The sequence below is a fragment of the Mesocricetus auratus genome, unplaced genomic scaffold (genome assembly GCF_017639785.1).
Source record: "Mesocricetus auratus isolate SY011 unplaced genomic scaffold, BCM_Maur_2.0 Super-Scaffold_100004, whole genome shotgun sequence".
NCBI classification, from domain to species: domain Eukaryota; kingdom Metazoa; phylum Chordata; class Mammalia; order Rodentia; family Cricetidae; genus Mesocricetus; species Mesocricetus auratus.
In genome coordinates, this window is record NW_024429189.1 from 38,009,889 (window position 1) to 38,025,828 (window position 15,940).

The window sequence follows — 15,940 nt, forward strand, 5'->3', positions numbered from 1 at the left end:
TTGTGATGTAGTTTTAAGTGGAAGGGGCCTGTGGTGGTTTGAATGAAGATGGCATCCATAGGTCCGTAAAGAGGGACACAATTGGGAGGTGTGGCCTGGTTGAAGTAGGTGTGGTCTTGTTGGAAGAAGTGTGTCATAGGGGTGGGCTTTGAGGTTTCAGAAGTCAAGCCAGGCCCATCAACCTCTCTTCCTGCTGCCTGAGGATCTAGGTATAGAACGCTAGGCCACTTTGCCAGCAGCATTTCTGTCTGATTGCTGCCATGCTTTCCTCCATGATGACAACGAACTAAACCTGTGAACTATAAGCCAGCCCCAATTAAATGCTTTCCTTTGTAAGAATTGGTGTGGTCACAGCAATAAAAGCATAACTAAGACTGAACTGAGATGCTGTTTCCGTGTGGCAATACGACCATTGACTTATCGTGAGCTTCAATTCACCTATAAAGTGGTTAAGCTTCGGGATCCTGATCACAGCGTTTCTCAAATGAGAAAGCGCTCCATATGCCTTGCTATTATCATGTGCCACACATGACATTTAGTGCCATGCTGGGAGGTATGGCCAGGGTCTGGTTCCAAATAAAAGCCACTCAACTATGCTTTACCTTGCAGGGGAAGACAAGAAAGGGTATCCCCTTCTTGGACTGAGGTGGAGGGGTGTGTCCCCACCTGCTTGCCTCCTTGCTCTGGTTTTGCATGGCCCGCCCCAGGGAACTCACTGCATTCTTGGACAGGCTCGTCTGAATAGTCTCCGCAATCATTGTCTACGTCACACTTCCAGCTCTGAGGGATACAGCGGCCATTGTTACACCTGAACTGGCCGGGTTTGCAGGTCCTGCTGGCGCAGTGCGAGCTGTCTTCGTCGGAGTTATCCTGGCAGTCATTCACCGAGTCACATTGCCAGGCCTCTGGGATGCAACGCTTGTTGGCACACTGCCATTCATTGGACTCACACCGGTGATGCTCTGCAAACAAGGGATTTAGCCAAGAACGGGAGCACCCAGGTCACACTAGTGCAATCTGGAGAATTCTACCTTAACTTCCTTTCACCGTGTTTACATGCTAATGCATTTATTGTTACCAAGGACCAATAATCGGACAGATACTCTTGTTAGAATAACTAACAGTCCCATATTATTATTATTATTTGTTGTTGTTGTTGTTGTTTTGAGACAGGGTTTCTCTGCGTAGCCCTGGCTGACCTGGAACTCATTCTGCAGATCTCAGGCTCACAGAGATCCGCCAGCTTCTGCCTCTCAAGTGCTAGGATTAAAGGTGTGCACCACCACCACCTGGCATATCGATACTCCTGATGTATTGAGGTACCCTTTTAATAAAAAAATAAATAATAATAATAAATATCTTTCTCAACGTCAGCTCAAGGAGGATTCTATCCTAGCACATAGTGGAAACCTCCCATCTAGACCCAAGAAGTCAGAATCAAAACCTCTATTAAAATAGATACAGGAGGGACCCTAACTTTTCTCCAGAAATATTTAAACCAAGACTTTGGATTGATTCTTCAGAGTCAACTCCAGAAAGACAAAGAGGGCAGAAAGGAACCAAACATACCACAGAGAACCCGTTCTTCATCAGAGCCATCAGCACAATCCTGGCGAGCATTGCACAAGGCCTGGGGACTTGTGCAGTTGCCGTCCTGGCACTGGAACTGGCCCAGACGGCAGAAGCGGTGTGGGCACAGATCTGGTTCATCAGAACCATCAGCACAGTCTTTCTGCCCGTCGCATTTCCACCATATGGGGATACACCTGCAAAGACAGTAAAGCCTGTAGAAACTCCCAAGGGCATTGGCATAAGCAATATCCACATGGAGAAACGAATCAGACCCTGAGTCCCACATAATGGTGGGAAGGAAGGGGATGGAGTTTAAGCTATGCTTTTAAAAGCAAGAGATTGAGTATTTTCTGGAAAGCTATGTCACAACAGAAATATGCTAAAGATGCATGGAGCCTTCTCCAAAATTGATGACGTCATGGACCACAAATTGAGCTTTAACAAATAGAAAAAAAAACAGATAATTTCTCTTTAGACAGTCCACAGAATAGGGAAAAGTCTTTATCTACGCTAATTCAGATTTGGGGCTAATACCCAGAATTTACAATGATCTGCAACACCCAAAAAGCAAAAAAAAAATGGCAAATCAAACAGACAGGTCTCTAAAGAAAAAAACCACAAACCACCAAGCACCAGTCAGAATAGCCATCATCAAGAAACAAGACAACAAATACTGTCAAGTATTGCAGAGCGGAGAGTCCTAATTTACTACAAGGATGGTAATTTCCTAAATTAGAAATAGACTGTTGCTCTCCTATACCCAAAGAACTCCGTACTCTGCCATAGAGATACATGTATTTATTACTGGTCTATTTACAATGGGTTTGTTCAGCTACAAAGAAAAATGAAATTTGTAGGAAACAGATGGATCTAAAAGCAATAGCACTGCTTCCCAGCTAACTCTTGATTAAATTCCCCCAGTGGCTGACACAAATGGACAGCAGATGGAACCCTGGGCAGTGGTAGCAGTGTACATTTAAATATACTCCAACCCCAATCCTCAGGACAGTTTATCAGAAATAGTTTCCTTTCTTAATGAACACTGGCCTGTTTATTACAGGCATTATCTCTGTGATTAACAAATTTCTTTTACTCAAGGAAGACAGAAAGTTTGATGCCACCAATGAACCAAACCAATTAACCGAAATCTCAGTTGATGGAAACCTATACTCACAGTACTCAGAAGGCAGAAACAGGAGGAGTTTCAGGCCAGCCCGGGCTGTATAATGCGCTCTAGGCCAATATGAGCTACACAGCAAAAATTCATCTCAAAAACCTGGAAAAGAAAATTCCCCCGCCCCACTCTCCATAGCCTCAAAGGTCAATGTTTGCCCAAGAGGAGGCGAGCAATGTGAAGGGGGGGTGCCTCACTTTTCATTGTTACCACACAGGAACTGTGTGCTGGAGCACATGGGCATACAAAGTGTTCGGTCTCTCAGCTGAACAGTCTGGAAGTCATCTGGGCATGCGCAGGTGAAGCCTTTCCCTCCGGCTTTGATGAGGCACAGATGAGAACAGCCACCGTTGTTGGTGCCACAGGGATTGTTCACTGTGAAAGGCAAGAGAGCTTTGAGAATCACATGCACAGAGCTGGACGTGGAATCTATTCTTAACTAAAAGAAAGCTATTAGTTTTTATCACTTTCCCAACTTGTAAATAAGACCAACAATGACCCTGATGTTTCTCAAAGTCCCAGGAAGTAAACAGCTTGCATTCGTGTGCCAGATTTCCAACGTGAGTTGTTTTACTTGGCAGAAACTATATCAATTTCCCCTCTCATCCCGACAATTTGGACAACAAGAGCTTAGACACCAGAAACATGCATGGACAGCCTGTGCACTGTCTTAACTTTCCCACTCATGGCTTGGAAACAAACATTAACTTAACTTCCAGGAAGACCATATGAAGGATATTAATGAAGAAATACTGAATACCATTACATTGATAATTCTCATTTTCCCTTACTTCTAAGCTTTTCAGATGTTTTTATCAAGACATCACAACAAAGCAGACCCAGAAAAGTCAGCCTGTCCCCTGGAGGTATTCTCCAAATCTCTTCTGGATTATGTCTTAAGCATTAGTTAGTTTTAGTTGAACGAAGCAGAATAAAAGTTCACAAAAAAAAAAGTGTGCTCTTCCAGACACCATTATTTTTTAGACAATGGGAATAATAGCATTTGGATGACACAAAACATGCTATCATATGCAGACATTTAGTAACTGTTTCAAAATGACTACAATTTCCTTTTAAAATTGACTTTCATATTAAGGGATAATTGTTAAAGGTGTTATAACTGCATACTGATAGAGATACAGAATGTCCTCATTTTCCAATTCGTTAATTATTTAAGTCACCTTAAAATACAACAGTCCTCCCACCAAAATGGCCTCAAGCTGAGGAGGCATGGTCAGGTGAACTCAGCTCAAGACAAGCCTGAGTCTAAAAAGCAAACAGCTTAAGCTGTAGATCAATGGTAGAGCCCTTATCTAGATGCACAAGATCCTAGGTTCTATTCCAACAATGCAAAATATAATGAATTCCTCTTAACTGTCAAAATGTGTTTCGATAAGCTTCCTGCAAATCCTGTTCCATAAAGCAACTGCACCCTAGTCCATCACCACCAACTCACCAATAGGCTGCCTGTACGGATGGTACACATGGATGTCAAAGGGTCTATGTGTTGTGTTTACCAGCACTACCCTGTTGGACCCATCGTATTTGTTGCCCTTTTCAACTGTCCTTGTATTCCAATCTGTCCAATAAATAGTGTCTTCAAAAACGGTGATAGAAAACGGGTGGGGCAGCGTTCCATCATACACAGTATGTCGGTGGTGGCCATCCAAATCAGAGAACCTGGTGGTAAGAAGAAGAGGGTAACCCCTCATCTAAATATCATTCGGGATCAGCGAGCAAACCCATCAATTAAGAAAATTCTACCCCTCTGAATATCTAAGGAAAGCAACAACTAAATTTTAATGGCAAATAACATAAACACTGAAACACTCAAAAATTTGAATAACCAGATATTGACAAAATCACCAGTTTCTAGCTGTGATGTGGGTATTATATGTTAATAATCTTTAATGCTGGTTCTACCTGATTTCCTAAGATGGCCATTATTCTATTCTTGTTACATAGATCAATGTGTGTGTGTGTGTGTATGAGTGTGTGTATGAGTGTGTGTGTGTGAGTGTGTGTGTGCGCACGTGTGCATGTGCATCCATGCATGTGCGCCCATGCGAGTACTTGTATGAGTGTGTGCGCATGAGTGTGTATGTGCATGAATGTGTGTGTGTGTGTGTGTCTAAGTTTGGATATATGCGGATGGATGCCTTCAGAGGCCAGAGGCATCAATCAGATCCCCTGGAGATGGAGTTACAGGGCACTGATTGTGAGCCATTCTGCATGGGAACTAGAAAGAAATGAACCCAGTCCCCTACTCTGAATTACTGAGTCAACTCACTAGCCTCTTGTCATCCTATCCTCACTTTGTCGACAGGCAATAGCCATACACTCATTCTCAGACTGGAATACAACTCAATTAGTAGAAATTCAAAGTCATCCCTAGCTGCATAGGAAGCTTGAGGCCAATCGGGTATACATGAAATCATGTCTTACAAAAAGGGAGAGGGCTCAGAGTGACTCAGAGGGCAAATACACAGTTGGTGAGGTGAATCCCCTGAAAGCACAGCCTTGCTATTTTATAATTAGTTACTCAGCTTGGTTTTTTTCTCAAGGTACATACTCAATGTAGCCCAGGTGAGCATCTGCCCAGTATAGGAGATCGTTGGTGTAATCAATGGTGATGGCATTGGGCCATGTTATCTTGGTAGAGATAATCACAGACTTATTGGTTCCATCCATGCCAGTTCTTGCAATGAATGCTCGAGAACCCCAGTCTGCCCAGTAGACATGCCTGTGGGAGCAAACACAGAAGGCTCAGGCCCTGAAGCCAAAAGAGACAGCTGTTCTCCATTCAGAGAAATGAAGTTCCTGCCACAGAGTCTCTCAGAAAGGAAAAAGAGCTGGCAAAAACTATCCACAACAACAATGATAGTGAGCAGGTGATCCTCAAGAATGGACAATTATGGATTTCAGTGACTTTTATGCCACCGAAATTTTTTATGTCACTGATATTTTTCTGTGCATGCAACTCAAAATATTAGAAGTTGCAAAGACAAGAGTCCAGCTGATGGATATTATTTGAATGAGCCACGTGACTCATTGCACTAACCCACTCACCAAGCAGGAGAAACGGGTCTCCTGCTTGGATAATAAGGTGATTGGCTACATAAGGAAGGAGTACAAGGTGACAGAGGAGAAATACCCATTTTTAGGATGAAGGACAATTCCCCTGGGATTTCTAAAGCAGAAGGTATTGTTGGCATCCACACAGTGCTGGGCTAGCATTTTGCGGTGTCGACCTTCAAGGTCAGAGACAAACAGGCAATCCAGGCTGGCATCCAACCAATAGAGTTTTCTGCAATGGAAAGATAGGGCATACCATTAGAGCCACTTTATTTATACACATACAGCCCAGTTCCTATCCGAACTCCTTGAGACACGTACAGCTGTTTCAAGGCACTTTTCCCAAACAAAAGATGGCACAGGGAAAAGGCTATTAAATGCTTCTACACACCCCAGTTGAAAGGACCAATTCCCTAGTGGCCTGGAAACAATTAGAATTTTTAAGGTTTTTACAAATTGCATGGTTGGAAAGATGGCTCGTTAGATAAGTGGGACCTGAATCCTCAGCGAAGGTACAAGCATACACTTCTGCAATCGCAGTGTCCCTCCATTGACAGCACATGCAGTGGTGAGCAAGGAAATCTCGTCCTTAACGGAGCGGAAGGCTCTATTCCAGAGGTTCTTTTCCTACCTGCTGACCCAGTCCACAGCCAGACTTTCAGCACGCGGTAATCTGTGGCTTATGATCGTCTCCCGGTTTGTCTTATTCAAAAACATGCGCTCAATGATTTTCTTCCCGTTGTCAATCCAGTACAGCCTCTTTTCTACTCTGTCAAAGTCCAGGGCCACAGCATTGCCCAGTCCTTGCAAAATCAGGGAGTAAAGCGCACCGTTTGTAGTTAAGTTTCTCAGATAGTAACGGTTGCTAAAGATGAGATAGGGCTCGATGTTACTGTTCTGCCGGCAGGTCTTCCCATCTGGCTCGCGGATGTATCCCGGGGCGCACTTGCAAATGTAGGAGCCTACCACATTCTCACACTTCTGGCTACAGAGTTGCGGCGACTCCTTGCATTCATCGATATCCACGCAAGTGCGTTTGTCAGACATGAGCTTGTACCCAGGGAGACAGGAACAGTAGAAGCTGGTTATAGTGTCCGTGCAGTTGTGGTCACAGCGACTGATTGAAGTATCCTGGCACTCATTAATGCCTGCGAGCAAAAGACAGTTACTAGAGAACCGAACCCTATCATCCACGGGCCCACAGTTACACTGAAAATCAGCGTTCCTACTAGACAGAGCCAATGATGCTTAGCAAATCACACAGAAGAGACTCTGTTGTTTACACAATGTCTTAAGTTTATATATATATACATATATATATATATGTATATATATATATATACACCTCACCTAGATACAGCATCACATTTAAAGCTTAACCATACTTAAGACTGGAGAAAAACTAAGCTTAATGTTTCAAGTCTAATAAGGCTATTAATTTCTGTGCGACACAGTAAAATTTCTTTTCAAAGTTTACAGCACATTTTGAAATTTCTTAACATTCAAATTATATACACATATGTATGTGCACATGCACATTAACAGTGTGGTATGCATTAATAGCAGCCATTCATTTTTGCAGATTCTTCTGTTGTTGGAACAAAATTATAGGATATTCAGCACACAGCCCTTCACCAAAATTTTAGCAATTAATACAACTAGTACTTTCAAGTTGACATATTCTTGGACTCCTAAGCTAAAATCATCTTGTATCAGTCTCCCAAGTATCTGGAACTAATGTCACCAACCACTGGGCCCAGTTCTCAGTAAGCTTTTTAAAAATGGTGAGAGAAGACACAGAAGACAAGAGGGGACCCAGCACGCTCACTTGTAACATCTTTCCATGTCCATGGTGTGATGCCCACCCAGATGAATCACCAGTGTGATGCATTTGCCTTATGGGCTCACAGATAGGTGTCCCAGCACTGACACTGTAACGGGTGGTCGAGGCCCCCACCCCACCCCAGAAGAACACATACTTATGGAATGACAGATGTAAAACCCATGAGCCTGGGTTCTTTGGTTCCTCCAGAGCACCAGGGATGGCTGTGTAAGCCAGTAATCCCAACACTTCAAAGGCTGAAGGAAGAGGATTGCCTGAGCTACATAATAAGATCCAGTCTCAAAAAACAAACAAACAAAAAATCAGGGCCAGGCATGGTGATGCCTGTCTTAAATCCCACACTTGAGAGGCGGAGGCGGGCAGAGCTCCATCAGTGCTAGGACAGCCTGGTCTACACAGTGAGTTCCAGGCCAGCCACAGCTACCAAGTGAGGCCACTTCAAAATAACAAAATAAATAAATGAAACGGGGCTCTTATCTTCATTAAAATTAAATATTAAGAACTTCATCATATGCACGTGTGTCATCTAAATAAAACATACCTTTCTAAATTTAATTTTTAATATCAATTAAAACATAAGAATTATTTTGTATATTGCAGCAAATAACTATTTATAAATGAATGATAAACATATATGTTCACTTCCCCAAATCTCTATAGCATTTCCATTCTGGATTCTCTGCATACTTACTTAAAGTGAATTTGACAAATGCATTTGATAATAACTGGCAATGAATCAGTGGCGGAAGAAAAATAGATACATTCTTCATGTTTAAGTCATTTAAATCTTGTCACAGGAATGTCACCATGAATAAACTCCACAGAGTATGAGCCATTGGTTGTAGGAAGTTGAAAAAGGCAGATTCATTATAGAAATTTTTAGCTGGCTTCCTTTCATTTCATTCCAGTCTTCCAAGATGAAAATGAAGAGCAAGCCAGTAACTAAATCTAAGAGTCCTAGGAGAACCACCATTCCGGGATGCCTTATTGAGCACCCTGGATATTGCTCTACATATACCAAGAAACTTTTACCTATTAGTATGTAAGCAATGTTTTTGGTAAATGTTTTTATGTAGATAGAAGACAGATTGGAAAGTCCTGAGAGACCTTAAAGGAGTGAGAATCTACGCAGTTCCCTGCTCCACCTTGTACTCACCACAGCCTTTCTCATCGCTATTGTCCAAGCAGTCATCCACATGGTTACAAACTTTCCCCATCTCAATGCAGTTTCCGTTGTCACAACGGAACTGATGAGGTGGGCATGTGGGTTCCGGGGTGTGGCATAGGTGCTCCAGCTCGTCCGACCCATCTCCACAGTCATTGTCGTCATCACAGACATAGGTCTTAAGGATGCACTGTCCGTTCTGACAGGTAAACTGATTTTCACGGCAGGGTGGGTATGAGCAGTCCCTCTCATCACTGTAGTCCCCACAGTCATCACGTCGATCGCAACTGTGTTGTGAAGTGTAGGACCACAGTGATCAGTTTGACAAGATCACAACGCCTTAGCCTTCTACCTACAAAATCCATGTACCTCACCGTTCTCCAGCTCCGAAACAATCCATGGCATTCTACACAACTTCCCCTGGTGCCAGTGGCTGCATAACAAACATGGCTACAGATTTGTTCGCTTACTGTTTCATAGAGCAAATTAATATGATGGCATGCGTTTCTATCTAAATCATGGCATAGCTTATGGACACTGGGACTACTCCAGATAAACACAATGTATAGAAGTCTTTAGCATGAATTCTATGTCCTATAAAATTGTGGTTAGATATGTCTTTTCAGAACATCTATCTTCCCACTGGGGTAATATTTGCATTGGCAGATCCCTTCATATAATTCTATTTGCACCTGTCATGATATGTGGGTTAGTTATGGTAATTGGAAGGAGAATAAAGCCAGTAGATTATCAAGAAATATTGGCAAAGGAAGAGCGTGTGTTGTATTCCTAATTCTGATACCTAATATCCCAGGTTCCTAAGGATGACACAGTTTCCTGATATAGCACGAGCCACACTGGTCTATATTCCCTAGAATATCCTAAGATTCCATAAAAAGCCATGCTTACTGAACAGGAGCAGGGTGACAGTCTGTCATATGTATAAAGGAATTTAGGATAAATATAGACAAGGCAAATATTTGATAATTCATTAAACAATTGAGGAGGGCAAGGAGCCAGAGTACCATGAGACATTAAGGTACCAAAGATGAACCTAGTCAATTTTAACAGCTGTGCACTGTCCCTGTCTACTAACTAGAGCTGCCATCCATGAGCCTAGGGTACTGCCAACACAATTTAGGCCTAAATAAAATGCATGCATAGATCTGCGAAGAAAGCCTTGGTCAAAGCAGACTGGCTTAGCCCACTTAACACTCGAGAAATTCAACTAATTCCCAAGTGATCTGAGACAGCAATGTTTTCCCTCTGACCTGGGATAGAAGTAAATCACCAGATTTCTAGACACAATTGTATCCCATTGTTTCAGCAAGTTTTCCTGCCATAACTCAGTCTCCCCAAGCACCATTGCAATGCTCCCCTGCCACACACGCCAAGAACACGCATGGGCCCTGTATCTCTGGTTTCCAGAGAATAGTTGCTTTATTTTGTCTTGCTTTGTTTTCTTATTTTGCTATGGTACTGGCAAGAGCAATTCAGAAAGAAAGAAATACAAGACTGAAAGGAGTGAGGAAATGCCAGGAAAAAAGAAAAGAAAAAGAAGAGACAACCAAAGTTAGTAGGAACCAGGAATAACGGAGCAGGGAGTCAGTGACGGTGAAAGCAGAGCACAGGAAGGGAAGTGACAATCAAAACAAAGCCCTGGGTTTTCTGACTATATTCACATCCAGGAGTGATGGGCAGTACTGACTGCTTACTGAATACTAGGAATAAAACCCTTAGCCAGGTAGGAAGATGGCTCCCGGTCTCTACCCAACCAGCACCAGGGCACAAACTGCACCAGTTCAGTGATGGATATCTGGTCATCAACCCACAAATACACTTTCTGTTTGTCCTTATTCACTGTGTCAGTCAGTGTGCTAAGACCCTGCTGGTGTTTTTCAACCTTCATAGCATAGCTCGGGATCTATGAATGGGCATCTGCCACTAACACAAATAATGACCCCAGGCCTCTGCATCTCTGATCTTTCAATCTCCTTCTCTATAAATAGTAGCCTGAAGTTTCCTGGTGCTCTCAATAACCTTTGTGCTTTAAATTTAAACCCTTGGGTACAATATCTCTTCTATGTTTCAGTTACATGTATCCAAATGCTTTGGTTTGTTTTATTTTTGTGAGGGTTTTTTACCCCTTGGATTTTTTTTGAGACAGAATTTCTCTGTGTGTAGCCCTGACTGTCCTGGAACTCACTCAGTATACTAGGCTGGCCTCAAATCCACAGGAATCTGCCTGCTTCTATGCCCATGAAATGTTCATCTAGGAAAGTTCTACAGTGTTCCATCAGCAAACTCTTGTCAAGGTTGTTTCATTTTAATTGAGACTTCTATTAGCCTATTTATCCTTTCTAAACTTCCCTCTATAGCCAAAGACTTACTACAAATACGGACACTATAAAAGAGACTCATTAGGTCGGGCGGTGGTGGCACATGCCTTTAATCCCAGCACTCGGGAAGCAGAGGCAGGCGGATCTCTGTGAGTTCGAGGCCGGGCAAACCGATAGCCTCCAAAACAATACAGAGAAACCCTGTCTCGTAAAACCAAAAAAAGAGACTCATTAGGATAAGAAGTCACTCCACATGGAATTACAGAATTCCCCAAACCAGCAAGCTGTGAGCTGAATCTGCTAAGGACACACAGTGTTAAGAATTTATATTCTGCATGAGAATCCATGTTTCCAACTTTTCCAATCTTTTCCCAGAAAAAAAAGATTTCAGAAGCTTTGGCCTTTCCACCTGACATTCTACAATCTTAGCTGCCCTGAGCCAAGCTGTGCTTGTCCGAACTGTTATTTTTCTTATAGCAAAGACAGAAATAGTTCTTATAGCCAGGCCTGCCCTACTGGAAAACTAAGAGGCACATGTCAAGTGAAAAGTCATTCATTTCTCTGCTTTTTGGAGGGAGGCCACATTATGGCTTTCATGAACCCTACGGTCTTCTTGGACCACATCATCCATAAAACACATAAATTATCATATTGATAAGAGATGTATTGATGTTACATATTAAAACTTTTTTTAAACCCTGATGTCAAAAGAATCCAAACATTTTTCTCAGATAGCCAAGAGTGTCATGAGCACTAGTCCTTGTGACCATTGTGCCTAACATGTGAGTCAGCCCCACCCTCATGGATAATTGGGATGTAGAGAAAAGTGTTTGAATCCCAGTTCACCTGAGAGATTGCATGATGCACCGTCCATTTGCACAGGTAAACTCTCCTGCGGAGCAGGTTCTCCTGGTGCAGTTCTGCATCTCATCGAGGCCGTTACTACAGTCTACATCGCCGTCACAGACCCAGGATAGTGGAATGCACCGCCTGTTCGAAGTTCTGTCATTTCTACAGGCAAACTGGGAAGCAGAGCAATTCCTAAGCTCTGAAACCAAAGCAGACAAGAATCTCTCAGAGTTCAGAAATTCTCTTGTTTTGTATAGTCTTTAATACTCTTGAGGGTGAAAAGAAACAAGAATAAAGAGGACAGACAAGCCACGTGAAGCAAAACATCAGCACAAAAAACTCCAGATAGTTTTCCGTAAGGTATCCCATAATACTTCAGAAAACTACTACCATTTTAAAAATTCTAACAAATTTTGATGACATGCTTCATATTCTGCTGTGTAATCATACAAGAGCAAGATGAGATTAGTATTTTGGTACCACTTTGATGGGTGAGAAATGACATCTTAAAGTCAGACAAGAGCCAAAAGGACAAAGAAAGAGATGACTCTCATCTAAAGCCGGGGCTTCTCAATACACATAGCAAGCACCCCCCCCCCCAAAGAACTGGGTTAAGAGAGGTCAGGGTAGTCAGTGTGGCATGAGGAGGTGAGCAAGAGATGAGATACTGATTCAGAATCATTAATGCCTTGTCCGATCCCACCACAAACAAAGCATAAAAGAAAAAGAGATAATAGTTCCAGGAAGTCATCAGTGACAGAAGGGAGGTAGAGCTGTGTCCAAGCTTCAGCAAACTCTGTCCTTGCTGTTCCCAGAGGGAAAGACATGATGCTAAAGTCCCTTGGGCAACATCTTCATATTTTGCTGACAACAACAAAAAAAGTAAAAATCAGTGTTATGGGTATGAAAACCACTTCTTTTCTTTAAATTAATTTTTATTAAGAAACAAAATTTTTGCTGGGTGGGTGGTGGCACACTTCCTTAACATCAGCACATGGAAGGCAGAGGTAGGAGGAGGCCTGGTCTACAGAGTGACTTCCAGCACATCCAAGGCTACAGAGAAAAGTTTTCATATAGTATATTTTAATCATGTTCCCCTCCCCCAACTGCTCTTAGATCCTTCCCACATCCCTACCCAAACAGGAAAAAAAAGGTAAAAGCAAAAGTAAGAAAACCAAAATTAGACAAAAGGCCAAGGCAGAAAATCCCAACAAAGCAAAATGAAACAAAAATTCCACTGAGTTCATTTATGTTGGCCAACTAACTACCCCTGAGCAGGGAGCCCGCCATAGAGTGTTGATATACCTATTTATATTAAGTATAGTATCAAGTATAGTATTTCAGTTAAGGGTGGGTTGGAACTGGAAGGATCTGAGAGGAGTTGGAGCGGAAAGAATACTATCAGAATATTCTGATTGAAAAACAACAATGGCACTTAGTAATACACTGATGAATACTACAGTTTCCCATCCCTGGAGCTTCCTGGGTGATCGGTTGAGTTCCCTTCAACTACTCTAGAAATCAAAGACAGAGTTTCCATTAGCCAAATACGAGTGAAAATGAGCATCAAGTAATTCTGTATCGTTGTAAAACAAGGTTGGAGCATCCTGACAGTTGGATGCTCCAACCATCAACTCTGAGTTTCCTGGGAATGTGAATTAACCTGACTTCACTTACCACACTGATGCCGTTGGTCCTCATCACTCATGTCCCCGCAGTCATTGTCACCATCACAGACCCAAGTACTTGAGATGCACCTGCCATTATCACACTGGAACTGGTTAGCTGTGCAGGTGTTCACAGTCTGGACTGAAAAGAGAGAAACACTCAAATGAAAAGACTGGAATGTCTGCTTTGTGGCTTGTATCAAGGACGTTCAGATCGGGTTTGTGTCGATGAGGATCTTACTCACACAGACACATCTGGAATACATAAAGAGTCACAGCTATCAGATCTTTGAACTGATCTTACAAATGTTGTGGAAAGACACAAGAATAAGGTTGCCAGTGGGGTGCATATCACAACTGAGAGATCCAGGGAAAAATCATGAAGTACAAAGTGTAAGATGTATGGACAGAAGGCTGCCAGTGAGACGGACATCACAAGCGATTGATTCAGGGAAAATACAGTGAATTAAAGAGCAAGTATGAGATGTGTGTGCACCATTGCTGGCTTTTACAGGGAGGATGCACAGTACACAACATCCATACTTTTAGATTTATATATTTTAAAACAATTATATATTTTAAAATAAGCATGCATTAGAATTAATTTCCAAGTTATATACTCACCTAACAGTTATTATTTCTCCCTACAGACTCTCAACTTTTTTGTTTGTTTCTTTTTTTTGTTTTTCAAGACAGAGTTTCTCTGTGACTTTGGAGCCTGCCCTGGAACTCGATCTGTAGACCAGGCTGGCCTCAAACTCACAGAGATCTGCCTGCCTCTGTTGGGATTAAAGGTGAATCACCACCACCAGATCAAGACTCTCAAAATTCTATGTCTTTATCTTATATACATGTTGAGATAAGAATATCAAACCAAACCAAACGAAACAAAATAAAAAAACCTGTCCAAGAACCTCTAGCAATCAGTCACAGAATTAAACTTCGCAAAAGTCAATGGAAATCCGTATGAATTTAACTCTAGAACTATGCTAATGACACCCCAGACAAAAAGCTTTTATGATGCTATAGAGTGCAGTAATATAAGAAAAATAAATCTAAATAGTTTCACTCTGACAAATATGGTATGTCATTAAAGAGGAGCACGAAAAATATATGTAAGGATGAGTGAATTTTTCCAACTCAGTGTTTGAGTATTGATGTGTCTTGAGGCTGCATGCTCTGTCACACCTAGTTGGTATTGCCATTACAGCAAAGAAAGTAACCACGGATGATATGTGGCAACATTCATCTATAAAGACAAGTCCCTGGTCCACAGCTGCACTTTTCAAATCCTACATCATAATGTGATTTTCTGACAGATTAAAAAAGCAATACAGAAATTGTATCTTTTAACGCTTACAGTGACTTATAATAATTATGCACGGATGCATTACAATATGTGAAGGTAAATAGCGGTCTTTGAATACAAATAAGGTACAAATGCCATCGGGTACTCAAAAAGGACCGTGTCGGGGTCGCCTTGCTCCATAAACTGGCATAGGAGAAAACAAAGCGGGCCTGCTAAGGGCCCTTCCCTGTGTATGTGAAGGATCCAGTCACTTTTGGATCCTCCTACAGTCTTAAAAGGCTCAGACAAAAATTCACGAACTCCAACTGCGGGTCAGCTCCAACTGAACTCTGCAAGCCAGGCAATCTACAGGATGCATCACTGTTCCACTTCATCAGCATCAGCTAACAGCTTCCCTGGTCCCTGCACTAGCCGCTCTTGATGAACACCCACGGAATGGTTTTGGCATCCCTTCTGGGAGCGGGAACAGAGGGCGAGCGTCTGGCCACGAAGCACCAGCATTTGAAACGTGAGAGGATCCCCAGTTGCTCTAATTGCACCCTAAGCTTCGCATGGTTGCTGACTCTTACCACAAGTGGAAGGTTCGTCTGACTGGTCAGCACAGTCGGCTTCACCGTCACAGTACCAAAAGCCTGGAATACAGCGCGGAGGGGACACACACTGGAACTCACTGCTGCGGCATGTCTGAGAGGCTGGAGGATAAGCACAAGATTAGAACACAAGTAGGCTCCCATCTGCTGACCCCATCTGACTGTATCTTTAAACTGGTTAACTGCTGCCCGAAAAGGAAGGCTGGGCTTGGAAAACCATCTTTTCAATAAGCTTCTACAAGGATGAATGAGCATAAGCTACAAGAGGGAATTATTTACCCAGTTTTCCTGGATTTTTGTTAAGACTCCACACATATGAGATATAAGTAACAGTCTCAGCTATTCACAAGGCTGAGC

At 42.4% G+C, this 15,940-nt stretch overlaps 1 protein-coding gene across 1 annotated transcript in view; it reads right to left on the reverse strand.

The window, feature by feature from the left end:
- Nucleotides 1–15,940, reverse strand: part of Lrp2 (LDL receptor related protein 2) — a 144,535-nt gene that overhangs the window by 30,878 nt on the left and 97,717 nt on the right. The window contains exons 46-56 of the mRNA XM_040745510.1: nt 15,563–15,685; nt 13,695–13,826; nt 12,015–12,216; nt 8,821–9,116; nt 6,453–6,969; nt 5,901–6,053; nt 5,319–5,489; nt 4,203–4,426; nt 2,944–3,121; nt 1,570–1,766; nt 717–962 (exon numbers count right to left, since the gene is read on the reverse strand). Of these exons, the coding sequence (XP_040601444.1) occupies nt 717–962; nt 1,570–1,766; nt 2,944–3,121; nt 4,203–4,426; nt 5,319–5,489; nt 5,901–6,053; nt 6,453–6,969; nt 8,821–9,116; nt 12,015–12,216; nt 13,695–13,826; nt 15,563–15,685 (2,439 nt within the window). The remainder of the gene's footprint in view (nt 1–716; nt 963–1,569; nt 1,767–2,943; nt 3,122–4,202; nt 4,427–5,318; nt 5,490–5,900; nt 6,054–6,452; nt 6,970–8,820; nt 9,117–12,014; nt 12,217–13,694; nt 13,827–15,562; nt 15,686–15,940) is intronic.